The sequence below is a fragment of the Pieris brassicae genome, chromosome 5 (assembly GCF_905147105.1).
Source record: "Pieris brassicae chromosome 5, ilPieBrab1.1, whole genome shotgun sequence".
NCBI lineage: Eukaryota > Metazoa > Arthropoda > Insecta > Lepidoptera > Pieridae > Pieris > Pieris brassicae.
Window position 1 is genome coordinate 9,220,869 of NC_059669.1, and position 26,937 is coordinate 9,247,805.

Here is a 26,937-nt window from a genome sequence, read left to right on the forward strand (position 1 = left end):
ATATTTTTATAATATAGGAAAGATTCGGCTAAGTATCACTACACACACGACACAAAAGAAAGTAAGTACCGAGTTGCGAATTCGGAAACAGCCAACATTTTGTCTAAGAATTATTTATTGCCTGTCTTTATATTGTTCGCTAAAGCTGAACTAGAACTGCACTTTTTATATCAAAACAAAGTGTGCTGTGTATATTAGGATTTCAATGCGATAACGCGAGTCCTGAATTGGGCTAAGAATAATTTTACAATCCATTTGTTTGTCGAACTGAGATTATAGCCTTGCTAAGCACGTGTCTTGATATTTATTTTATCCGCGAAATGAAATTATGAGTTTAGTTCCGTCGCGCTCTTCATGAGACGCACGCGCAAGAAAGCGAGGTGTCCAGTGATTTCCGGGAAAAAATTTAAACTGTTCGTAAAAACAAAATAACAAAAGTGAATCTTTGTCAAAAACCTAAAATTTTAACAAATTCTCGATAAGCTGGTATATTCGTTTTTATTTTCAGTGAAATGAAATGTTAATTTTAATGCAATTTTTATATATTGTATGGTTGTTGGCTTGATGCGTCACATAACTTTTTTAATTGAAGCTACACAGAACGCAATATTTTAGTTTTATCCAGAAGAAATAGAATACGGATTATAGAATAAAGTGCAAATATCAAAATATTTTTAAGTATATTTAATAAAACCTTCAAATGAAACTAATTTATGAAAATAAAATATAATGAAAGCGATATCTACTTTCAGATTATTATAAATTTATAGTTATAATTGTCGTGAGAACTACTTTACTTTACTTTTTTTACATTATTTTTTCTATACAATTAATATAATATGCAATAGCTAATATATTAATTGTATAGAAAAAATATTTCTTAATAATTCCTTGTATAATCCTGTAGAATACAGTAATAACATATAAATCAATTTATTATAATGCTGATTTTTTTTTTGTTATATCGAAGTACTTACACAATTTCTAGCCCTTAACATTTCAGTTTCGCCAGAAATCAAACCACTTCATCAATTACCGAACAAGCTCTTGAACAGATCTATAAATTGAAAACCTTTATTGATGAATACACCATTTACACATACTAATGTTGAAACAAGATAAACAACTTCTATAAATCAGAAAATTATATACTATCGAATTAATTTTCTATTAAGACCTTGAGAACGTGATATTTATATTTTTGTCATAATTTACAATTTGATCAGGCGTGACTCTTGCTTAGCAACGTACGTGGATCTTTTAATTTGTAGTATAATACGTATTCAATATCAGAGCAATCTATTTTATTCTTAGTTAGTCTATGTTAATAAAGCGTATAACAACATGCGTGTTTATAGGTGTAGGTTTAGTAAAAAGACTGCTTTGCAGGTATCTTGAAATTTTTAGATACTCACTTTTTTACTTTACAATTTTTACTGAAACTTTTACGCTTAAGTATAGAACTTAAAAGTTATAACTTCCAATAGTGACAGCGGTGATCCCGACGTACTTAAGGCAAGTTTGATGTAGATTATTCAATATCCTGTAGCGCTGATGTAACCTAGTGAACGCGGGTAAGAAAATGTCGGAATAGATTCTGATCTCTGTCGGTGTCCCTACTGGAAGTTACAGAGTGAGGTTCCTGGTTAAGTCACTATTTTGTCCAAATATTAATTCCATTCCCTGCATTAACGAGTTACGAGTCCTAATAGTTTAACATTGCGCTTGTGGGAAAAAAAGCCAGTATTTTATGTATTTCTCCCTATACCAATACGCGCTAGCTATATATGTTATATTAGGGCCAATATAGCTATGCTAGCATTGATGGGGGATTTTAGAACGATGGTTTAAATTATAATATATAGTGTCTTATATTTTGTCATGTAATCATGGTGCATAAATTACGATGCAGAATAATTAAAATTCGTGCACATTTTATGTAAAATGTTATATTCATTACTTTTTGTAATTGAAACGTTGTTGTTTTTATTATTTATGCTTATCTTATACACTTTTGCATACGATACCTAACAATATATTTGTATTTGTGTCCTAGTTTTAAAATAACGAAGCTAGTAGTGTGACACCACCTTTGTAGGCTTTACGCAAATGACCTTTCTAAAGTAATTAATGATATAAACAAGTTTTATTGGCTCTTAATATAAGCGAGGTAAAGGAAACCTAGAAGATTACTTCACATTTATTATCGTTATCGCTTAAAGTATTGGTCTACTGTCTATCGATTACAACTTCTAGGGCGAATACAGCCTATTGAAATTTAGATAATTTTGGCGTTTTAAAGTATATGATAAGATTATTTTGATCATACCTTTAAAATTTCGAAACGTTGCATCGCTTGACTGTAAGACGATTCAAGCGTCAATTGTTTTGTTATTCAATTGTAAACTAGGGTCGAGACGTCCCAATAACGAAGTCATTTGTGTATAACTAGCACTTTCACAAGACTAGCGTTTGTCTAGATAAAGAATTATGGAATTAACCATTTCGTTTTCTAGTGGTATGTATTTTATAATCTATATTCAAAAACACCGTTATTTATATAGACATACATGATCGCTTATGAATATCAATTACTCAGTGTGTACGCCTATTAAGCCTAACCTTTAAATACATAAAAACGAAATCTAATTGCACTCTTTTAATTCAAGTAGTGTTTTGGCTCTTACTGTCGAATTGTGTTAACGCTGAGACAGAAAGAGATCGATGAGAACTAAGTTGAGACCACTGTTTCACAGTCACAAGTGTCCTGATTTATTTATTATGAATAAGGGGGTTTGTCTTAGAAGAGCAATGTTGGTCTAGTGGCTTCAGCATGCGAATCTCTTCCCTGAGGTCGTAGGATAGAACCCCAACTGTGCATTAAAGGACTTTCTGTCCATTTGTGACCATTATTTAAGGATACGTCTTCAGTTCTGTGATTTAGTATCGGCTGTAGGTAATTTATAAAATATTTTCAAGGGAATTTTTAATCTAATATCCTCGAAGACAAGCTCACAAACTGCCAAATATAGAAGGTAGGAGGAATTATATGGGAGTAATTATTACGAGTCAACAAAATAAAGATAGCCGCTTTTCAATTGTTTTTTTTTATTAATATTGGAAGGTATTATAAAGTTGCTCGCATTGTCCATGGATAGTTCGATAAATAGATACTTTAATAAACATTGTGTCCTGATTCTGCGCAGAAATTCGCTTGTATAAACTCTCAATTAAAATGTATGGGTTTTGGCAAGAAAGTACCTACGCATATTAAAACATAATATCCTGTTTTAACAGTTAAGTAACGGACAACCTCAATGACGAAACACGTCCATAAAAGCACCGTTGAATATCTAAAATATGAATTACGTAAGGTAGCGAATGTTTTATTAAAATCAAAATATTATATCGATATTTAACCTTTCCACATTACTTTGGAATTACTTTGGAATGCAGTGGTATCCTTCTGTGAGCATGTTATGCTACAGAACGAAAGAGCGAGCGCTTTAGGACGAATCCTACGGGTAGAAGACGGGGAGTAAATAGGAGAAGATGAATAGTGTGCCCCCTCCGGTGCAGTACCGGAGTTTTGTGAGGGTAACATGCCGTTGATTTCCCGGTAGAATGCGACAGCGACCCCGGAGCTTCTGCTAACGCGGCTTTGTAGGAACTACTCGAGGTGGGTATTAGTGGTTATTCTTCACCCAGTCTATGAATAGCAGAGATTTTGGCGTGGGTCGAGTCCCACATATCCCTGCAACCTTTGAGGGTAGGGGATGCGCAAATTCATTTCCACCTCGGATATCAAAAAAAGAAAAGAAAGGTATATAGCGCGCTTGGGTAGAATGCCTGGTCCTTGAGTGTAGACCCAGCCCCACAGACCCCGCGTCAAGTTCCATATCCTTGGCGCGGGCCTGCGTAAGCGCATTTTCACGTCATTAAAAAAAAGGGATACAATGCATACAATATGCATAACCTAATGTGGGAGAGACAAATGCGCAGCATTTTATTACTTGCCCTATATACAATGACTTAAGTTAATTAAACTGAGGGAGGGAGAACGGCGTTTACACTTTGCGCCGCCTTTTTTACAGAATAGGCACGAGTCTCCTGATACCAAGTGATGCCATGGACGCTTTCAATGCCAGATGGCCCGCGAGGGCGTTACTTTTACTGTTACTAGTAAGAATTGGTACACTTTTTCTTGAAGAATCCTAAGTCGAATTGGTATAAAAATTCTTCAGTTGGCAGCTGGCTTATTGTCTTTACTCTATTATAGAATTATAATAATTTTAGCTTTTATTTATCTAACCATACACACACGCATATATACATACCGTACCGTAAAGATAAAATATTTTGTTTAAATTTGAAGTTATGATGAATACAATTGCAGAAACTTTGTTTGCTATAGATTTTCCAATCACTACTAGTCTGTGTGGCGTAGAACCGTCGTAGAATTTTAGGTCGCAATAATGCAAATAAATGGTTTTTAACACGTACACCAATTCACTTATTAACTTTGACATATAAACCTAAATGTAACAAAAATAAAGATATACTTTGGTTTCACATAGTAGGTACGCTGGCTGTGGACACTAGGGCAAGCCAAATTCAAATTCCTTTATTCATTACAGGTAACACAATGTACACTTATGAACGACATAAAGAAATACATATTAAATGCTTCTAATTTTACGTGTACTACCAGTTCTCAAATCGTAAAAAAGTGCGTAGAACCCATAAGAAGAGCCAGTTCGTCTCGTAATAAACTCTCTTTAATCACCAAGTTTTTTGCCCTACTAAATGTTTGTAAGGACCTAAATGTAAATGTTTGTACATGTACATGTACCATGGTACACATGACCATTCATAATAAAAAAAAGTGGCAAAGGAAAGTGGGGAGGAAAAAAAAGTGGCTTCAGCTCGCGATTCTTAATACTGAGGTCGTGTGTCGGAACTGCCTGGATATGTTATACGAGCTAGTAACACTTCCTCGTACGGTTAAGGAAAACATCGTAAGGAAACCGTGTTGACTCAAATATAGACGACTGTAATCAAACACCGAAGGTCGATCTATAGAAAATAAATGCACATGATGAAAATTTTCCTAGATTTTCGTCTATCTTAGTTTCCCCTTTTAATCTTATTCATACGAGCATAGATTTTTTTCAAATAACGCATTGATAAATACCACAGATACATACAGCTCTTATGTTTTTTAATTCGTTTATTAGTACATATCACAGATTAGCTTGCGGTGTGCAAAGATCTTAAAAATTGCATTGACATTGTAGTTTTGCCTTGACAGTTCTCACACATATTATTTTCTATGATCATATCGCATGCGCTGTTAATCTACTATAATTATAACTAGATTTCAATGATATCTTAACAATCAACTACTTTTGACGCTTATCCACTTGTAACAGATAAATTTGATAATTATAAAGGCATATTCAATAAATAATTGTAGAAATAGGATCTTCCGCTCGAAAATTAGGAGAGAAGTCTCGTCTTTCTTGCTAAGGGGCCAGGTTTCAGAACCATAAGTGAGCACCGGTCGCAGAAGAGTTTTGTACAGAACAATCTTGGTATTCTTACATCCATACAAAAAAACCACTCAAATCGGTGCAGCCGTTTAAGAGGAGTTCAGTATATAAACGTGAAGTAGAATTGTTTATATAAAGATATGTATATGTGGGCTTATCGCCACTGAAATATTTCCGAACCAATTCGACTTAGGGTCCTTCAAGAAAAGAGCGTACCAATTCTTAAAAGGCCGGCAACGGACTTGCGAGCCATATGTCAATGGTGAGAAGGTGAGCCTGCTGTAAAAATCAGAACCTACTTGTATATTAAGAAAGGTGGCCATAACTGAGGGACTGTGTCGCCAGTGGGGCCGGTGAGGTTATGACGCTAACAAAATCTAAGTTGGATTTATAAGGGTTCATATATCTATGTGATACTTCAATACAATTGTAGTCGACCTTTTGGACATTATCGGACATTATCATTACTCAGGTTCTGACAATCTACAAAAACACTTTTAAATTTAAATTTTTAACTTTGAATAAATCTGAATAATATAGAATATAATTTATAGTTACGAAAGATATAACTCATTTAGTGTTTATTAAATACCCATATAAGTTTATTGTTGCTGTTAGTTTTTTTTTGTCATTAATACAAGGTCTTCTTTTCTGCTAATCGAGGCTACGCAATATTGAAAAAACCTAAAGCGAACTAATTAGAATAAAAAATTGGAAAAACATAAGTATTTATTTAGTATTTAATAGAATTTTATCGCGTTTTAGCAAAAAATGTCGTAATTAATTTTATGGGTATGGTGCTATAACTGATATGTGATATTTATAAATTAATATACCATTTGTTACACAATGTTGTCGTTAATATAAGGAAGTATTTTACCAATTTTCAAAAATGTTTTTCGATAGTAGAAAAGAAATATATGTTTATCCATCCAAGTGTATTGACTAAACAATACGCATAGTGAAATAAAGATTTACTACGTTGTTATTAACATATTATCTGTATTAATTTTATATGTAAACCTACATTTTATCTATTAAAGAAGAGAGATCACTACTGACACTCCGTCGACGTTTTAGATCCAGGATATGCCAGTTTCCTCGCGACGCTTCCTTCATCGTACGAGCGAATATTAAATGCGCACATAGACAAAGTCTTTTGATGTACAGACGGGGATCGAACATCGGACCGTAAGGATGAGATGAGGATTAAATAATTTGAGCGTAGCCTTGTGAATTTATTTATTTCAAAAAAAAAAAAACGGATACATCAATAGGTACAGTAAAAAAGTTAACTTAAGACATAAAATAAACACATTGGATGTATCCACAAAAAGTTTCACTGACAAAAAAGGTGATTAAAGCAAAGAGCAAAGAACAAAACAAAACAAAAAAAAACATGACAGTACAAAATTTATAAAACCGGGCTACGACAAACATAACTGTAGCTATAATAAAGAATAAAGATACAAGGATTATGACATTAACAGTTGTTTTCAATTATTTTTAAATGAAGCAGTAGATAATGAATAAGAATGATGATAATTTGACGCATTATAATATATTCGACACATTATCGTTGTCGAAGGCCGGCTGAAAACAAGTTATTCGCGTGTCTTATTGAAATATACAGGCTCCAGAAGATAAACCATTCCTTATATGGAAATTGTATTAGTATTTACAACAAACGAGCAGTGTTGGCCTAGTGGCTACAGCGTGCGTCTCTCATCTCCGAGGTCGTAGGTTCCATCCCCGGCTGTGCACCAATGGATTTTCTGTATATGTGTATAAATTTGACGATTATTCAAATAATCCTAATCCTTGGGATCGATTTGCTCCAGTTCAAACAATTTGTATGACTCAAAACTTGTCGATTAAAAAGAGTGGCGGAGTGTTTCGTGCCAGTTCTTCTTTCCCCCTTCTACGCCGTTGACTTGCGAACTGGTAGTAAATTTTAATTTAGAATTAATTTGACAACTTTCCCTGTGATTTACATACTATTTACAACTACTAATGTCTGTTATTTACTTTTATTCCGTATCTTTAATAATTACTATATTTAGTTGATTAATTAATGAGGACTGGATGTTGACGTTGCGCCTACCCGCATCATCTCTCGAGTATACATTCACCAAGAGGTCATGAAGTCGAAATTGTACATGTATGCTCCAATACATTTCCAAAAAAAATTATCAATTTTTCCTATAAGTAATATATTGTGAATCCAAGTATAGATTCTTTTATAGGGCCTCTCTTAAATCCCGGGGCTAGCATAGCCGGGGATAGATTCTTTTTCGCTGAATAGTTGACAGGTAGACCTCTAAGCTGAAGTCCCCACATAATTACTTCATTGATTTTTAGATAAAGAGAGTTTATTCGTTTTTTTAATACTGTTCTAATACTCTTCTAACACCAAGATAAATTTTTGATTGTTATCATTATAATTAACACAAATACAAAGAATTCTTTCATTTAATAATTCTACTTAGATAATTCATACAAACTGTAGTTTCTCATTAATTAATCAATTTCGTAATCTTTTTGTCGTAAAGTGTTGGCAATTATCCGAACGTTAACTAAGTACGAGTCGTTAAACGGTCCTAATAATATGTTTCATTGTTTAGCCGTTGTAGTTATTAACAGACTTTGAAAAGGAGTTTATTCTGTATGTGATATTTTTAGAATTGCATATTTCATATTGATCTTCCAATCGCGTGTATTGTCCACATATTTCTCGTAGACTGAAAATGATATCGAGATTTTTTTATTTGAATCACGTAGACTGCTTAAGAAACCATCAAATCGGTTTAGTAGTATATAATAAAGATGATATGAAGAGTATAAGTGCCTAGATAAATAATGAAAGAGAGTACTGTTGGCTTAGTGGCTTTAGCGTGCGGCTGACCCTGAAGTCGAACAGGTTCGAACCTCAGTTGTGCATTAATAGATATTCTGTCTAGGTGCGCATTTAACACTCGCTCATACGGTGAAGGGAAACATCGAGGGTAAGATTTAGACCTTAGACCCAAAAAGTCACAGTCAGCCTGCCTTAGGCACAGGCATTACCTACTTGACTATAAGAAAAGTCAAATGATCTTGGCACTTGTTGGTAAATAATGTTTTCTTTAATAGGTATTTGAAGTCGGTTCAAGGTTTCTATTACTGTTTATAATTTATGCAGTGTTCAAGGTTAGTCTTAGTTATAAACGTGTTATAAAACATATGAAAGCTTTTAAAACATGTCACTTCGGTTGACCTTTGATCCGGACACGGTATCGTCAAGGATTCTTCTACTTCCCTATATCCTAATCCATTAACGCGTCTATATTACTATATATTATGCACTTTGATATGTTTGCGAATTTAAAGAAATATAAAATCATGTAAAAAACAAATGACACTACAATCCCTGGTGTTGGTGTCAGAATGATGAAGCTATTTCCTTATGGCATATGGCTTTATGGCATAGTATATCAGCCTTTTGTGCCTGACACAGTTTCAATTTTGTAGGCCAAGGAATGCCCAGTGTCGTCACGAAGATATCTTACTTTGTGACATATACATATACACATAGGTTGAAACGGTATAATTTTAGTTAGTTTTTAATTTCATATTAAATTTTATATTTTCGTTTACAAAGTGTTTCATTTTGAGTCCATTATATACAGTAAATTGAGCGTGACAATGATGTATTCTTAAGTGTCGTCTACATATATACCTTGTCATTGTCTTTATTTTATAATCACGCGCTGAAAATCACAAACGATTCTTTGTATTTTTTACTCGTTTCTATGAGATAATTTATTTTTGTTAATAACATAAGGATGTGGTTTTTGTAAATATACAAAATTTTAATAACAATAGAGCATAAAATAATACAGTCTGTAACATCTTTTCATTAATGACGATCGCAAAACTAATTCATATAACCTTGCAATATGATAAGTAGAAAACTTACGTGTACAGAAGTTAAGGCAGGCAGATTTTTTGTATTCTTCTTTCGTGGCACAAGGTCAAACGGGCAGGAGGCTTAACCGATCTTAATGTTATATACACGGACACTCACTGCAAGAAGCCTGCCTTTTACGAATTGTTCCATTAGATTCGTCTCAATCAAAATAACAACAACATTTCTTCAAGTACTTTTTAATTACGTATGCAGTACATTCTCATTAGTTATTACAATTTTAAGTTTTACGTTCCAATGAGCGGCATATCAATACTTATAATTTATAATGCATATTATTTATTTTCAATATTTATATATCGTAATAATTTAGGAAAGCAACAGAAGCAGAAATCAAACGACTGGCTTCTTAACGCAAAACAATAAAGAGTTTTACTTATACTGTCAAAATCAAAAATCATTTATTCATATAGGTAGCACAATGTACACTTATGAACGTCAATAAAAATAAATATTCATTAAATGCTTCTAATTTTACATTTACTGCTAGTTCTCAAATCAAGGGCATAGAACGGAAGAGAAGAACTCTCCGCCACTGTTTTTAATCGCCAAGTTTTTTTGTATTACACAATGTTTGAAAAGAGCTGCAACCATAACACCATGTTTCACATGACATCAGCAGGAGGCATGGTGAAGTAGGAGCACGCACTTACATACTCGTGGGAACAACATGCAAATACATAGTCAATAATAACTAATATCACCGTATTCACGAATTCAAGTACGACCAGTTACCATTTATTTAAATTTTTTTTTATTTCACATTATTTAATTCACCATAATTCAAATTAGTTGTTATCAAATCTAATGTAATTTATTTAATATGTATGAATGTCTAGTAAGTATGAATAATACATTCAGGAATTATTTCGATCGCGAAAAGGTCATTTTTGTAGCTATAACAGAAACTCGTACCAACCAAATGTAGAATGAGCCAACCGCGGCGAAAACAAAAAATCGTTATTGTTTTCGTACGGGTAATCCTCAATTTGCAGTATCACTATAATCTTAACTGGATAAGCTTTGGGTAAAACCTATCATATCCGTTTTTGGTTCAGAGCTTGCAAACATTTATTATTGTATGTTTTTATCGACTTGCTTCTGTGAGAAATGTGGTGCACGCTTATTAAGAAATTTAATCTGTCAAGAATGGCATCAACACCGGTTTTATGAGAAATTTACCTAAGTTCGGTCTCAGAGTAAACTAACATAGAGTAAATTTGTAGATTATCGCACAATAATTACATACAAAACCTAATGTTTTTGATACTAGCAGATTTTATTTTTTTATGTATTCCTTCTCCCGCGTTTGTGTCGCGGGGTCCCAGTTCAGTCATAGTGATAGGTACTTACAGTAGTTTAATATATAACTATAACGCCCAACCATGTTAATTTATTTCTCTAAAACCTTTAAGGACCTATCCGGTTGCCATACCCCAAAACAGTATTAATAGATCAGTATATTTTCTCTTTTCATTTTTTATAATCGTTTCTATAAGTAGGACAAATGAAAAAAATATTTGGTAGAGTTGAATAGTTTATGTATCCATTTTGAAAGATTGATACACGATTTATATAACTTCGCTCGATAGAAAAAAAATTAAACACAGGTAATTTTTGACATTTTATGACGAAAATGTATATAGAACATGATTTTGAAATTTATACGATGTATTTTATCGCAAGCCAACTAATCAATTTCAGAAAAAAGCTTGATAAAATTACATTTATTGAATGTTTTACGTAACTAATTGTTATTACGGGACGGCGCGCCTCAGTGCTCCAGCTCTCCACTGGGCACCGTAGTCCACCCCGAGAGACTGACATCAATTCGTGCTGGGATAGGGCATTAAGCTTAGATTCGCATTTATTCTTGTTTATTCATAAATTTTAATTGTATCCCTATATTTTTATTGTTTCTAAAACAATTTATAGGCCTTCAATTAAAATATAAATATATGTATTCAATTTTTGGTATGGTATTTCTTATATAGTATTAAATTTAAAGCCTAAAAAGGCACTGCACACCTGACTTCGTTTTATTCCGTACATAAATATAAAATTAAAGAATGAGCTGTGTTATTAAGTAACTAAGTTTTAAAGGTTGCAGTAGATAACTAATTATCAAACCGATTGTGTAATTTAAGACATTTAACAATTGGAACATTTGTATTTAACTTATCAGTTAGTTGAAAACGTTTCAACGATATACAATAAAATACGGAAAACTCCAATGTCAACAAATTAATTAAAAAGTAATATTGTGTTAAGAAACGGAAGTAAAATGACGTTAAAAGTAGAAAAGGAATTTAAGCCGAGTGAAACGAGACGTATAGTGAAGAATGTGGTCATCATCAGTTTGGCGTTTATGGTGCACTTCACGGCGTATAGTGTGAGTATATATTATATTAGTTTAGTGCGTATATAATAAAAAAAATAATCAATGGAGCTTCAACCTTTTTAGGTCTAGGCCTCAGATTTCTGTATCTGTTTCATGTTCAGCAAATAGGCAAGTAGGTGATCAGCCTTCTGTGCCTGACGCACGCTGTCAACTTTTTGGTTCTAAGGCAAGCCGGTTTCCTTACGATATTTTTTCACCGTTCGAGCTAATGTCAAATGTAAGAGCAGTGTTGGCCTAGTGGCTTCAGCGTGCGACTCTCATCCCTGAGGTCGTAGGTTCGTTCCCCGGCTGAGCACCAATGGATTTTCTTTAAATGTGCGCATTTAACATTCGCATATGTAATATTACTGTTAGGTAATCTAATGAGCCTAAAACTATGGCCTAAAAAGCAACTTACGGACAGTTTTTGACAAATAATTTTCTTATATACAGTCAAAACCGATTACGGCGACATCGTTTAGAACACCTTATAAAAAAAACAGATTTTGTTTATGTAGAAAAATTATAATTATATGTTGGTAATGTCTTTTTATTTCAATTTTCATGTGAAATAAATAAAATGCAGTTTTATTTTATACATGTGATATTAATTACACATTCAATAATCAGGTACTTAATAACAGCGTCATCGGTTGTTACGACTATCGGATTTTTCGACCAAATAGGAGTACGTCTTAGATGTCGTTATAATAGACTTAGACTGTATATATATATTTTATGTAACAGGGGCAAACAGGCAAGAGGCTGACCTGATGTCAAGTGATACCGCCACCTATAGACACTTACATTGCCAGAGGGCTCGCAAGTGCGTTGCCTTTTAAGAATTGGTTTACTGTTTTCTTGTGGTTCGGAAATACATTTTTGGGCAGCTGGTTCCACATAGTGGTAGTTCGCGACAAAAACTTCCTTAAAAACGCTCATGCGCGCAAAGCTTCGAGTTTCGATGATTAGAAAAGATTAATAGGTTAAACTAAATCAAAATAATGCTTATTATCGCTATTTTTTCTTGTTATCTGTTATTGAAATTTTAAGTACAGTTTAAAATTACAACCAAAATGAAGAGGAAATATACAAAAGACGTTAGGTTTTGGGTTCCTATCATAATTTGTGTGGGTGCCTGGAAGAGATCGCTCGAAAGGGATAAGGCCGCCAGTTGCCCTCCTATTGATTTAATTATGTATTTTTTTTATATTGTATATGTAAAATAAATAAAAAAATAAACACTTTTTACATTACACATTTCCAAGTTAGGCTAGTAGGCTAGAGACAATTTATAAATACAACTCCATCTGTAATTAACAACAACAAAATCTAGGTAGACCATTTGAAATGTCTTACTACTCTGTCAGTCATCACCGAGCTACGGTTGTAATATCGCTGTTCTTTTGTTTTATGTGAACGGTTATATTAATTGGTCGGAACGTTGGAGAATGCAGTATTTATCCAACCCAGTTTGCTATTTGCAAGCTTTTATACATTCTTTACATTGGCTTTAGACGTTTGTTGTATCCATTAAATATTTAGCTACTTACGTAGATTAAAACGTTTACAATGTTTGGCTTATTTTTCTCAGAGGATCTTGTTATTTTACGGTAAACCTACCCAGTATTTATAGTAATAATAACGAAGCCAGATTTATTTATTTAAAAAGGTTGAATATAAAGTTTAGATTTGTTATATACATATTTTTTCTCGATATCCAAACTTCCTTCTGTACCATTGATCGGAACTCTTTCACGGGTAAAGGCTATCTCCAGATTTTTCCAAATATTTATGTCCTTATGCCGTGAAAGTCGTAGAAAACACCATACACCTAAACATTTTTTTATAATGAAGCCGGGTGTACTTTTAATTCGAGCTATCTACGTGTAGCCTGTAAAATTAGCCAAATGTTTGTGATTTTGTAGGGTGCTGCAAATCTCCAAAGCTCCATCAACGCCGAGGAGGGTCTTGGTATGAGTTCGCTGGCGGCTGTCTACGCGGGACTCATTTTATCCAATATATTCCTTCCAACGGCCGTAATAAAGTAAGTTTTTAATGTAATTGAGTGTGTCCGAGGAAGAAGAATAACTGGCCTGGGGAACTCTATCTGTTGTTTAAGCCGAATAATCAATATTGTATTGAAAATAGAACCCAGAAGCTCCAGAATTGCAGCTGGAGCTGGCATACATAACTTTCAGGCGTTACTTTTGACTATATACTAAACATATATGATGTATATAATGACTTAACCTCGGGTTTCGGTTCGGGTGCTCAGGATGAGAACTTTCGGTCTACCTAGAGATTGACTGTTCCGCTAAGAGTTGAGAAGTGAACTAAACAAGAGACTATCATTTCAGGTGGTTAGGCACAAAATGGGCGATATCTCTCTCGTTTGTGACCTATATGCCGTTTATAGCTGCACAATTATGGCCGTCATTCTACACAATGATACCAGCAGGGCTGTGTGTCGGTCTTGGAGGCGGACCCCTTTGGTGTGCGAAGTGTACCTATTTATCTGTGGTAAGTTATGAAAAAAAAAAGTCATGAGAAGACATTGAGAGAAATAAGACTCTCATCCTTGAGGTAGGACAACAAAACGCAGCGTTTAGACCGAAAAAGTCGATGGCGTGTGATAGTCACAAAAGGCACATCGCTTACTAATATTATTACTTATAATATAATGCTACAACAATTATAAATAACGTAAATGTTCTTATTAATAATCATATTAATAAGAACATTACAAATATCAATTTGCATGGCTGATTGTGCGTTTTTTTTATAATTAATCAATATGAATATATGACTTTTTAATAAATGATGCAAATAAATGATCTATTTCAATAAAAAACTGTAGTAAGACTGACACTCACCGCCCACTCTCATTCACCCAAAGATTAATTTCAATATCACTTATACTTACTTCATCTATATTTGTAATATACAGAATGTTGCATCAAATTTAATTTAGACAACTTCAGCACAGGATGGAATAAAAATCTCTTAAATATCTATTTACCAAATTTTATCAAAATCTTTTGAGATGGTAAAAACTGATAATCTTATATCGATCTATAATTTTTTTAATAAGATCCATGTTTTCAGGTATCTGAGGTTCATAGCAAGTTATCAAACATAAAAGCGGAAGCAGTGTTGACGCGATTCTTTGGTCTATTCTTCATGATATTCCAGTTTAATCAAGTTTGGGGAAATCTTATCTCGTCGCTTGGTAAGTGCTCATTTTTAAGTTTCCTTGTGTTTATTGGTCTATGTAACATTATGGTACAAAAGATTTTTGAAAGGGCTTACACAACATCTTTTGTCTCTAAAAACCCTTTAGCCTTTCCAAAATTCTTATATTAAAAATTTAACGGTTTAATTAAGAAACATAAATATTAGGTTTTAGGAAGATATCGCTCGGAAATGGTTAACGTAAGGTAAGTAAGGTAACTTAAGTAACGTAAGTTGGTAAGTAAATTTTGTAATCAAAAAATGTTGAGTCCATTTTCGAATTGTCCCCTTGTGGGGCGTGGGCCCCATGTTAGGAAACACTGGGTTAGATGGAAAATATGCCTTTTAGGATTTACAATTAATATTCATGTCTCGTTTACATACATAGCGAGAGGTCCTCCAACTATCCCCCCTATTTTTTCTATTGCCGTCAGAAGCAAATACCAGCTATCCATCCTTACATTCTCGTCGGCCTATTCCTCTTTGGGTCTTCCCTTATTTCTTTATTTTTTTGAACTAGTCCATGTCTCAGCATCTTTTATTTTTGTTATTTTCTGGTTGTCACTTTAATGATTTAAGAAACAAAAAGCTTTCAACTCATTTAAAAAAAAATGTCAGGTGCAAATAGCTACTTTCTAGCATTATAGTAAGAAATTACAAAAATTACTTTCAGTGTTGTCTTCGGGCGACAATCACGCTGCTGTGACTGCAATCAACGCGACCATGATCCCAGAAATCTGTGGAGCGAATTTCTTGCCCAGCGCTGATGCTGCAGAGGCCTTACAGCGGCAGCCTTATGAGAAAATTCAGCTCTTATCTGGTTAGTTACCTTAGTTATTAGGCAACTTTGCTTATGTTTTTACGACCTAGCTTTAATTAAGACTAATAAATAAATATACCAAAATTTACTAAGAAACTTTAATATAATATGCAAGATACCCTATTCTAGTGTTACGTTTACGTTTCTTCTATGTACTACGGTTAAGTACTTAATACAAAGAGCAGGAATCAGAAACGAGACTTAGTGGAAAGTCTGACTCCCGTACAAAAAACATGTATTGGATTTTGAAATAACATTCATGAATCTTGTTTCTGGATATCATTCAACTCATTACAATGTTTTTTGTCAGAATACAGCTTAGATTATTATACATTTAGATAATAGAAGTATTATACAAGTTTTTGTTGTACATACGTATATATTGCTCTAAAATTCAGGTTCAGTGTGTGTGACACTGTGTTTATCAGAGTGTATTATTCTAATTGTTAAAATTCTTCATATAAATTATAGAACCCAATGTGGGTGACAGGATCTGATTATTTATGGTTTGAATATGGAATAAATATTTGCATTTCATTTCAGGCATATATCTGGCGTGCATGGCGACTGCAGCCATAATTGTTGCAATCGGGGTAGACTCTATGAAGAGGTATAACTATATTATAAATAATTATTGTAATTAAAAACATTAGATGATTTTAATTTGATATTTCTTAACAGTGACAACTTACTGTTTATGAACACCCATTCTATATAAATTAAAAATGGCTGGAGCAATTAGAGTATTTTTATTCCTCCTCCGAGGAAGGTTTTTATGGAGACAAAAATTGAACGGAAAACTTGAAAAACCAATTTTCTCCTTCCATGCTTGTTAACGCAATATATATACATTTTCAACGTTTACGACTTACGGCACCTGTCAAGGAGGGTCACTTGTATCGCCTATATTTAAAATCGCTTCTCCCGTCTCACCTCCCTCGGACAAGCAAAAAAGCTGAGGAAAATAATCAGCAGCTAAATTATAACCGTCTTTCTTTCAACTTCGATTTTGTTCCCTTTGGAGTCGACACATTGGGCCGTAGGGTTCAAGTTCAAGTTCATACGCTAATTAAAGATTTAAGTTGACGGCTGGTAGATAGTACCGGTGACCTCAAAGCTGGTGCTTTCCTCGCTCAACAAATAAGCGCAATACAGAGAGTAAATGCTGCCAGCGTTAGAGGTACACTGCCACAGGGTCCAAACTTTTGAAATTTGTTTTAATTTTCGTTTTATTAATTATTTTTATATTTATATAAAAACTATTACTGACCGATTCATCAATACCGCTCAAGCCTTAGAAAGTTTGCGGTAGTTGAAGAATTATTTAAATAAGTATAAGAACTTGTAAGAGTGAGTCAATACGATTTAGAATAATCTTGTTCAGAGATAATACTTCTTTTGTCATCTTTAATGAAGTGATAATAAATGTTATAGATACGACACTGGTCGTGCTATCAAAGTAATGGGAGGCGTTGAAATGCTCATGGCGACACTCAAGCTATTAGTGGAGCCCAAGCAGATTATGCTGATAACCATCATGGTCTTCACCGGATTGCAGCAGGCTTTCTTCGGAGCTGATTTCACAGCGGTTAGTATTTGTTTTTTCTTGTATCTGGCAAACATGGTATTATGGCATCTGCCTGCAGTGAGGTCTTCCGTAAATTCTGGCAATTTAAATAAGTTTGTAATTTTTATTTAATGATTAATTTGCAGTTTCGGAACACATATTTCTTAAGCATTATAAAATATTAGTATAAAATGTATTTCAGTCATTCGTGTCATGCGCAGTCGGCACTGGAACAGTTGGCTATGTGATGCTGACCTTTGGTATTGCTGATGCTATAGGATGCTTTGTTACTGGATATATCGCTAAGGTATTTCATGAAAGTTTTAATTATTGTCGCTAAAGATTCCTAGAATATTATCCGTGGGTCCGTTACAGTTATATCAGTAATATTAGGCATAATAATCCTTACATATGAAATTGACGTTTTGTCGTATTGGCCACTTTGACCTCAAATATATCCTCTTTGGTTACGAATTCCAAATTTAATTACTATAAGTAACTAGCAATGCATATAAGTTAGATCGCATCAAACCGATATGCGTTTCCTTTAATTGCATGTACCTACATACATTGTAAAAACCCTAGGCATAATTTGAATGTTTGAAAATATTATGTTTTTGCACTATTTGTATAAATCTATATGACCATTAACAACGCAAATAAAACCTTAAACTTTAAAGGAACTTAGTTGAGCAAAGCTATATATTATGTGCAATGAAGTCTTGTTTATATTTTTATTTAATGTACGAATGAAATTTTTTCTGTTTTTATTGTGTCTTATGACTGTAAATCATCGTATTATGTACTCGTAACCTATAATTGAATAATATTTTGTTCAATACAAGAGATGGATGTTCTTCTGCATAACATACAATCTTTCACCGGGACAATACCGATTTCGATGACATTTTGCGAAGTAACAAAGTTCATGGATTTTTGTTCTTCCATTTAATAATCATGATTACGTTTTTAATCTTGAACGTTGCCTTGTGTTTTGGTATATTAAATATCTTACTTACTTTGACTATTTCGCTTGTCTCACGGACAACTTTTACGTGTAACTTAAATTAGCCTTTTTTATTTATTGCTTTGAGAAGTAAATCCAAGAATACATGTTATTATGATTTGTGGTGACTGGTCGTACTTGAATTCGTGTATGCGGTGACTCAAAATAACTAATAAGTTATTTTGAGTGTTGTTCCCACGAGAATGAAAGTGCATTCTCCTATTTCACCATGCCTCCTGCTGATAGAGGAAAAATCTTTGTTTTGAATTTATTTTTTATTATTAATTACTTAAGATGTCTCACATGTTGTGTAAAACTAAAACTTGGCGATTAAAAAGAGTGGCGAAGAGTTTATTGCCAGTTCTGCTCTTCCGTTCCACGCCCTTGAGAACTTTAGAAGCATTTTATATACACTTTTGTTTTTGACGTTTATAAGTGTACCTATATGAATAAATGATTTTGGATTTGAATTATATGATATCTCTCTGTGATAATCTCCTGAAGATACTTGACTACTAAAATCCCATAAAATGCTTTTCTACTTCTAAATATTTTTTTGTATATATTTGAGAAATTGTCTCTCTCGATACTGCTTGTTATGATTCGTAATTATTTTTCACAGATAACAGGGCGGCTACCTCTGATCTGCGTAGCTACTGTAGTTCATATGGCCCTTGTGGCCACAATACTGCTGTGGAAGCCTCAAGCAAATATGAGCTATGTGATGTACATAATCGCTGTGCTGTGGGGACTCTGTGATTCCGTCTGGCTTGTCCAGATTAATGGTAAGAAAATCAGAGTATTTAGGTTAACCTAGCTGTAAAAAAAAGACCGTGTGACTCTAGTCTAGGCTTTGACAGTCATTAGTACCTTTTCAAATGGAAGAGGAGGCAAACGGGCAGGAGGCTCATCTGATGTTAAGTGATACCGCCGCCCACTTACACTGCCTAACGGATGACAAGTGCACTGCAGGTCTTTTAGAATGGGTACGCTCATTTTTTTTCGAACCAAAGTCGGATTCGTTTGTAAATACCTGAATGGGCAGCTGGTTTCACATAGTGGTGGTGCGCGGCAAGAACTGCCTTAGAACGCTCAGTTGAGGAACGACGGAGGGCGAGGTGATATGTATTTAATTTGATATTTGGCCTCGGCGTCTGGTGATTATCCACTGCACCTGCTTTTTATTCACACTATTATTAGATTAGTCCGGGTATTTTTGAACCAATACTTAGGGTCCTTCAAGAAGCGACTCTCTTTGGTCGTCATACATGAGCGCTCAGGCTGTGCTCTGTCCATGAGGGGGCGTTCTCATTTAATACCAGGTAAGCCTCCAATCTTCCAAAAATGGACTTTTCCAAATTTAAAAGCGATAGTTTCTATATAATAGTAGAAAAATTAATACCATAAACATATTTTTTGTATAATACTAATAATTGCTTCAAATACCCGTTAACCATTTTTTTAGCATTCTTTGGAATCCTTTTCCCCGGAAGAGAAGAAGCTGCTTTTTCAAACTTCCGCCTCTGGGAATCTGTCGGCTATATCATAGCCTACGTGATTTCGCCCCATCTCCGTACGAGTTCCAAAGCCTATCTCCTTGGGACCGCAATGCTTGTCGGCGTTTTTCTGTACTTCATAGTGGAATTCCAATTGAAGAAGGAAAGAGACGAGAAGAAAAGAGAAGAGAAGAAAACCAAAGAGCCTGAGAATGGTTTAGATAATAAGGCGTTCACTATTGCAGAATAAAACAGTTCTGCTGTCAAGTATTTTTAATAATTAATGGTCCAAATGGGTTAAATTTATAATATAATTTATTATGTTGCAAATATTAACTTTATTTTATCTCTTTTATGTCTTTTCTTTCTTCTTTTTGCAATCTTTATTCTTTGTGCAACCATGCTATACTCTGTGGCTGGCTATTGTATATACACCGTTTTATAGTCTGTGACTGTAACGATCCAGAGTAATAAGACAATAAACAAAGTTTTTCATTAATGATTGCGCCATAATTTTTTTTGAAATTCTAAATTTGACGTGAGATGTGTGTAATATGACTTCTGTTTTATATTACTTTTAAAAAATTTAGAAATAATAACAGTTTTTTTTATACTTATGAAATACTTAATGACGCAGACCCGTGTAATTTATTATTAATATAAATACATAACGTAACGGCGGCCGTGATATTATTTTTTTTTAATAAATAAGTAGGTGGTCAGACTTTTGTACCTGTGTCGATTTTTAGGTCTAAGGCATGCCGGTTATTGGATGTTCTGCTTACGTAAAAGCAAGTGGTAATTGTGCACATAAAATAAATGTGCAGCTGTCATTCGAACACATGACCTCAAGGTTGACGGTTTCTCAAGCAACTGGGCTAACAGTGTGAAGAAAAGAGCAGATTATATAAAACTTAAATGAAGAATTAAATGTAGATGAACATAAACTCTGTGTCATGAGAAATAAATATTTTTAACATAGGCGGTATGAAAAAGATTAATTAAATGGACCGGCTACAGTTCTGATTACATTATATATAAATCTTGTGTACGTGTGTTCATGTAGATTATAATGTTTTAGATTTACATTATTTTATTTGTCTTTATGTGTGGACTGGGGCCTATCGTGTCGGGCTAGTAGTCAAAATTTACAAAATTTTTTTATTTTTTTTATTAGGTCTATTAAAACCTAGTTTTAAGCGTTATTATCTATTACAAATTGTATTACCATATTATTAACTATTTGAAGTGCGATACATGTTTGTGATGAATAATTATTGTTATTAAGTTATTTTTAGGTAATGTTGTGTAAGTTATTTAAACATATAGTTCTATGTGTAACGTAGCAAGTTGTTCGATTCATATACATACGCAACTTGACACATTCCTGTCGTGTGTTAATATTATAAATTCTAATGCAGACAGAAAATAATAGTATTATAATTTTTTATGAAATTTACATACATAGAACATATTATTTATGACATATGATAATTGTTTAAAAGATATATTTATTTGATAAAAGTATTTACATTTAATACATTACCGGTATTATTTTAACAGATAACACCCTTCATTATAAAAATGAATCCAATTTAACTATATCGTCTCTTTCTGTCAAATTATCTGTATGTTGTGTCGAAAAGAGACAGTTATAGTTTTACGATTGATTTGAACATATATAAGCTGTTTATTGATTAGTTATAGTCTGTGTGATGTTCGGAATGTTTTTCTGAAAAGTAAAGTTTAAAGTTCAAAATATTTATATTTCTTTGAAAGTTATATTTTATTAAACTAATTGTAAGTAAGTGTGTATCTAAGTAAATATAATGTATCTGTGATAACTATAATTCAATAAAATCTATTACTATTTTTTTTTAATCCTTCGATTTCGTCCTTTAGGTATCTCTGCTGAATCAATTTTTAAAAGAATTTTAGTAGTTAAATAAAGATCATAAATATTCCCGAAAGACATTAATGAGTGTAATTTGTTTTGTATCAGGCATTGTTGCGCAGGCGACAGTTTTCTCCTCTACCCTAACTTAATGTTGTATACATAGACCACGTACGAGCTGATGAAAGAACAGGGCCATTGATCCAATAGATGTATATTGGTGTCTGGTAGAACATAATAGCGCTGAAAATTTTTGTAGATACAATACTCGTAATAGCTTTGCGTATAACTTTGAGCGTGAAGAGTTACTACCACTGTTTAGGCATAGACTTTATGCAAATATACATAACAGGTGATACAAATTTACTATACATAATTACAATTCATACACAATAATATGGATCGGATTACCTTTACCCCATCAGAGACTGTTTCCCTAGCTTACGCCAGCGCCAGTCAATCACTCCGGGCAGTGCGCCCCAAAAATTGTCTTGGCTTCCGAAACGACAAAATTCCGTTCAAAAACAAAACGTTCTGTGCCACCTTTCACCAATTGCTGGCTTTCAGCTGCAGGGGCTGCACTTTCTCCACTTTGTCGATCCAGCCGAGCTACTGGTATCCGTCCACCACGTCGGCTCAAAAAAGCACTTGCGAGCATTATCGTAATATGGTTTACCTTTCTTAAATCAAAGTAGCGTTAGCATAGCGTTAGCGCTTGCTATTTCGACAATATTGAGCTATTGAAGCGCGCATTTTGAGGCTTCGACATTAGCGCCACGGATATTGAGAGAACTACATCGAACTTGATTACAAAAAAGTATGTAGAAGAAACGTAGAAGTTATAGAGTTCGGGCCCTGATTCTCTTCACTAAATCATCTTTCTCTCAAGACAACTTAAAAATAGGACTATATGTGTAACAACGATTCGGAACTTGACATACAAATGATATTTAAGTTAAAAATGACTTAAATAAACTTTTTTGCATATAATTTCTAGACCCCAACGGGCGGGTTTTCAGGTGAAGTGTTACGTCGTGCTGTGTATATGTTCGGGGTCCAATTGGCGCGTGAGCCCCTACTTCGCTCTACTCTGAGGGACTACCCACTACCAAGGGGCTGAAGATAGATTTTAAAAGCGGTCACCCATTGGTCATTCCAGAAATCTTATACACAATAAAATAGTCAGTCAAGCCTTTAAGCAACCACAGCACACGTTAAATATGCTTACTAACTAAACAGACATGACAGTCTTAATATTTTAAAAGTTTATTTTAAGTCAGTGTAATTTCATCGTATCTAATATATATATTAGATATACATATTTTATTTGTATTAAAAAACCTTTTTTGTGAACATTTTATTACAAGCACGCAGCCACAGTAAGCATTATGTGTACTTTGAATAAATTAACTGATTTTTTGAGTACACTGAATTTAAATAAACGTTGCGTATCACCCAAACCCTGGCAGTTTTTGTATTCATACAAATTCATATAAATTGGATGACACAAATAAATAGATAGCAATTCATGAATTACGCATTTAGATAGTTAAATAAACTGGAATACAGAAGAAGCGGTTTATGTCCATGTCTTCTTTCGATACCAAGAAATTTGGTAGAGTAGCAATTAAATGAATTAAGCGTTTGAATTATCAATTACACTGTTTTCTTGCGCAAAACTTCTATATCACTCTGAAGTTAATTTTTAGCCTTAAATTATTTCCTGGTCCACTAATATCTGGTTATGCTATGTGTTAGTAAATATTTGTAACAATTAGTATGTAGTTACTGTTACTGTATTCGTTCACCTGTGATCTGTAAGGTTCGCTACATGACCTGTCCACTTTGACTTCAGTTTATTGGCGTGGCTTACAGCATCAATTGCTTTGGTCTCTGATCTTATTTTTGTGTCTTATCTTGTCTACCTTTTAAATGTTTAGCATTCTCCTTTCCATGCCTCATTGACATGTATATATAAAGTTTTTTGTTTTATTTGTAAATTTTCATGCAAACATGTGGACTCTAATGAAACAGTCCAAATATACTATGGTAAAATAATAAGTTTTATCGCAAATAGCCTGCAATAAGTATATATATAATATATATAAGTCTATCCATATAAAAAAAAGCGCAGCATACAAATGGGGCGTACAAAAAACCTCTATGTAGAAGAAACGAACTTCAGAAAAAAAATATTGTTTTCATTACGATAATGAAAATCTCATCACTATTTACTTTTGTGTAGTTTTATATGGCCTAGTCTGGCTATAATAATGTGCCTACGTTGAAGATTATGTAAAATATTTCTTACTACTAATCTATTTCCAGTTTTACTGTCTATAATACTATTACATTAATTTTTAATTGAGTATAACTTTATTATATATATTCGCTTCTTCTATTTCAGATTGATATAAAAATGTTTTTAATGTAGTAAATGCCTTAATATTGGTTAGTGAAGTTCATCCAAATTTATTCAAGGCTTATGCTAGCGGGATTATGATAAATAATATGGAATAAAATGTGTTTTTGTTCTCTTCATTTAAAGTCACTGATACTAATTAATGAAATATAAAATGGTAAAACATATTTTGGTCTTTTTTAAAACCAACTAATTACCAGGTAGTGCAGTATCAGGATGATCAAACTGAAATACCTTTTTCTTCCCAAGTAGATGACGACTTTGAATACTGCAGGAAATTAACAAATCCTTACCCATTTTCACAGATAGAGCTGAATGACTTCATCAAAGACTTCAAGCTTTCTATGGAATGTGCTGAGTTACTAGCAGCAAGATTAAAATAAAAAAGTTGCCTTTCCTCAGGCGTTCTACTTATCGTACGAGAGGACAAAACTGATTGCAGGTATTTTCATCTGATGAAAATTTTGCGTATTGCTGTAATGTGAGTGGTTGGTTGACTTTCATGAGTTTGTCGATTTACCAGTCGAATGAATGGCGTCTCTTATTTAACAGTAAACAAAGTCTTAAAGCAGTTCTCCTAAAATGGCTGACAACTATCTAAATTAGTAGAATATATGCTGGTTCGATTCAAAGATTTAGGTTATAATATGAGTAAAAAATTACACTATCTCGACAGTTACCTAGATCAATTCCAACACAATTCAGGACCTAGGCAATGAACAAGGAGAACGTTTCCTCCAAGACAAAAACAATCGAGAATAGATACCAAGGAAGATAGGACACTCATATGATTGCGGACAACTGATGGGGAATCATACGAGATTGCCCAAGTCAAATTAAATTAAATTAATTCAAAAGACAATTTCTTGATGTTTAATGCCATAAAAATATTATATTTATTGTTAAAAAATTGTTTTTTTTTATCTCGGGAACTAGAGCTGATGGAAAATTCAGACATCCAAGTTAAGTCAGACATCCAAAATAAATTTTGGGAGGAAAAGGAAGGAAGAAAGAAGAAGAATGGGACACTTTCACTCATTTTTTAGCGTGATACTATATTTCACACCTTCTGTACATCATAATATTTACATTAAAGGCTATATATAAGAATTATGTAGGATAGTCATATATATATTTATATATGTTTTAAGTCAAATACTTATAGGTCTCTTTTTATACTGTGCGCATAAACTCAATTTGACAGAAAAATACGAGGGAGTAGGTTAAGAGAACCTACTTATAGTAAGTTAAAAGTTTAATTGGACTGATTTCGATTTTTATAAAGATATTCGACGCATAACGACGGTACGTCAGAAACATATATAATATTTATTACCTCGATGCAAATTAGTTGCGCTCGAGAGTTCATTACTTATGTTGATGTTATTTATATTATAGTTGGTTTTCATAAAACATAAATAAATTTTATGGAAGAACTAAAATTTTAATTATACAAGCGAGCAAAAATACATTTATTTAAAAAAGTATTTATTAACGTACATACTCGATATTGTGTTAGTTTTTTTAATAAAAAAAACAATGATAAATCGAGTTAATTACCTTACCAATAAATTGGGTAAACTGAGATTATAGCCTTACTAAGCACGTGTCTAGGTATTTCTTTCAGTCGCGAAGTGAAATTATGGTTCCGTCGCGCTCTTCATGACGCACGCGCCAAAAATGAGGTGTCCAGTGATGTCCGGGAAAAAATTGAACTGTTCGTGAAAGCAAAATAACAAATGTGAACCTTGTCAAAAAAACAATAATCTAAATCTAAATTCTTGATAAGCTGGTATATTCGTTTTTATTTTCAGTGAAACGAAATGTTAATTTTAATGCAATTTTTACATAGTTTATGGTTGTTGGCTTGGTTCGTCACATACCTTTTTTAATTTAAGCTACACAGAACGCAGTATTTCAGTTTTGCCCAGAAGAAATATAATACGGATTGTAGAATAAAGTGCAAACATTAAAATATTTTAATGTATATTTCTTCATTTTATTTACAAGTAAAAAGTGAAAAATATTTAATAAAACCTACAAATGGAACTAATTTATGAAAATAAAATATAATGAAAGCGATATCTACTTTCAGATTATTATAAAAAAAAACAATAAACATTTTCTATTGTCATTAATATCTACCGACTCAAAGTATATATTTATCATATATCTTAAATACAACAAAATAATTAATAGTTTAATGAATTATAATTGTCGTGAGAACTAATTATATATAGAACTAAATATATAATAGCTAATATTTGCCATTTCAATTGTTGTCCTTAAGAATATAGTAATAATGTGAAAACCTTTATTGATTTCTGAAAACACCATTTAAGAAAATTATATACTATCGAATTAATTGTCTTTTAAGACATTGAGAACGCGATATTTGTATTTTTATGTTTAAAGAACTTTATTTCTCATTACAAAATTATATTTTATTTACATGAGAAACATTATGTATATACGAGCGAGATACACGTCCCAATTTTAGTCCACTAGATTCACTCTGACATGCATTTTTAATGCCCCCTTGAATATTGCGAATTTTAGATGGCAACTGATTAACTCATACCCAATCGACCTCTTCAAA

General features: G+C 33.1%; 1 protein-coding gene across 4 annotated transcripts; it reads left to right on the plus strand.

The window, feature by feature from the left end:
* The first annotated feature begins 350 nt into the window (after window positions 1-350).
* Window positions 351-21,842, plus strand: LOC123709928 (UNC93-like protein). 4 transcript variants are annotated; one of them, XM_045661546.1, is made up of 11 exons: window positions 351-413; window positions 11,705-11,911; window positions 13,828-13,946; window positions 14,260-14,422; window positions 15,008-15,131; window positions 15,807-15,953; window positions 16,497-16,563; window positions 17,388-17,541; window positions 17,723-17,827; window positions 19,149-19,311; window positions 19,992-21,842. In XM_045661546.1, the coding sequence occupies exons 2-11, from the start codon at window positions 11,804-11,806 to the stop codon at window positions 20,270-20,272; spliced, it is 1,431 nt and encodes a 476-aa protein (XP_045517502.1). In that variant the 5' UTR covers window positions 351-413; window positions 11,705-11,803; the 3' UTR covers window positions 20,273-21,842. The 4 variants fall into 4 exon arrangements, with proteins under 4 accessions (XP_045517502.1, XP_045517498.1, XP_045517499.1 ...); XM_045661542.1 differs by having other exon boundaries at window positions 353-486; window positions 11,623-11,911; XM_045661543.1 differs by having other exon boundaries at window positions 353-486.
* Window positions 21,843-26,937: the final 5,095 nt, after the last annotated feature.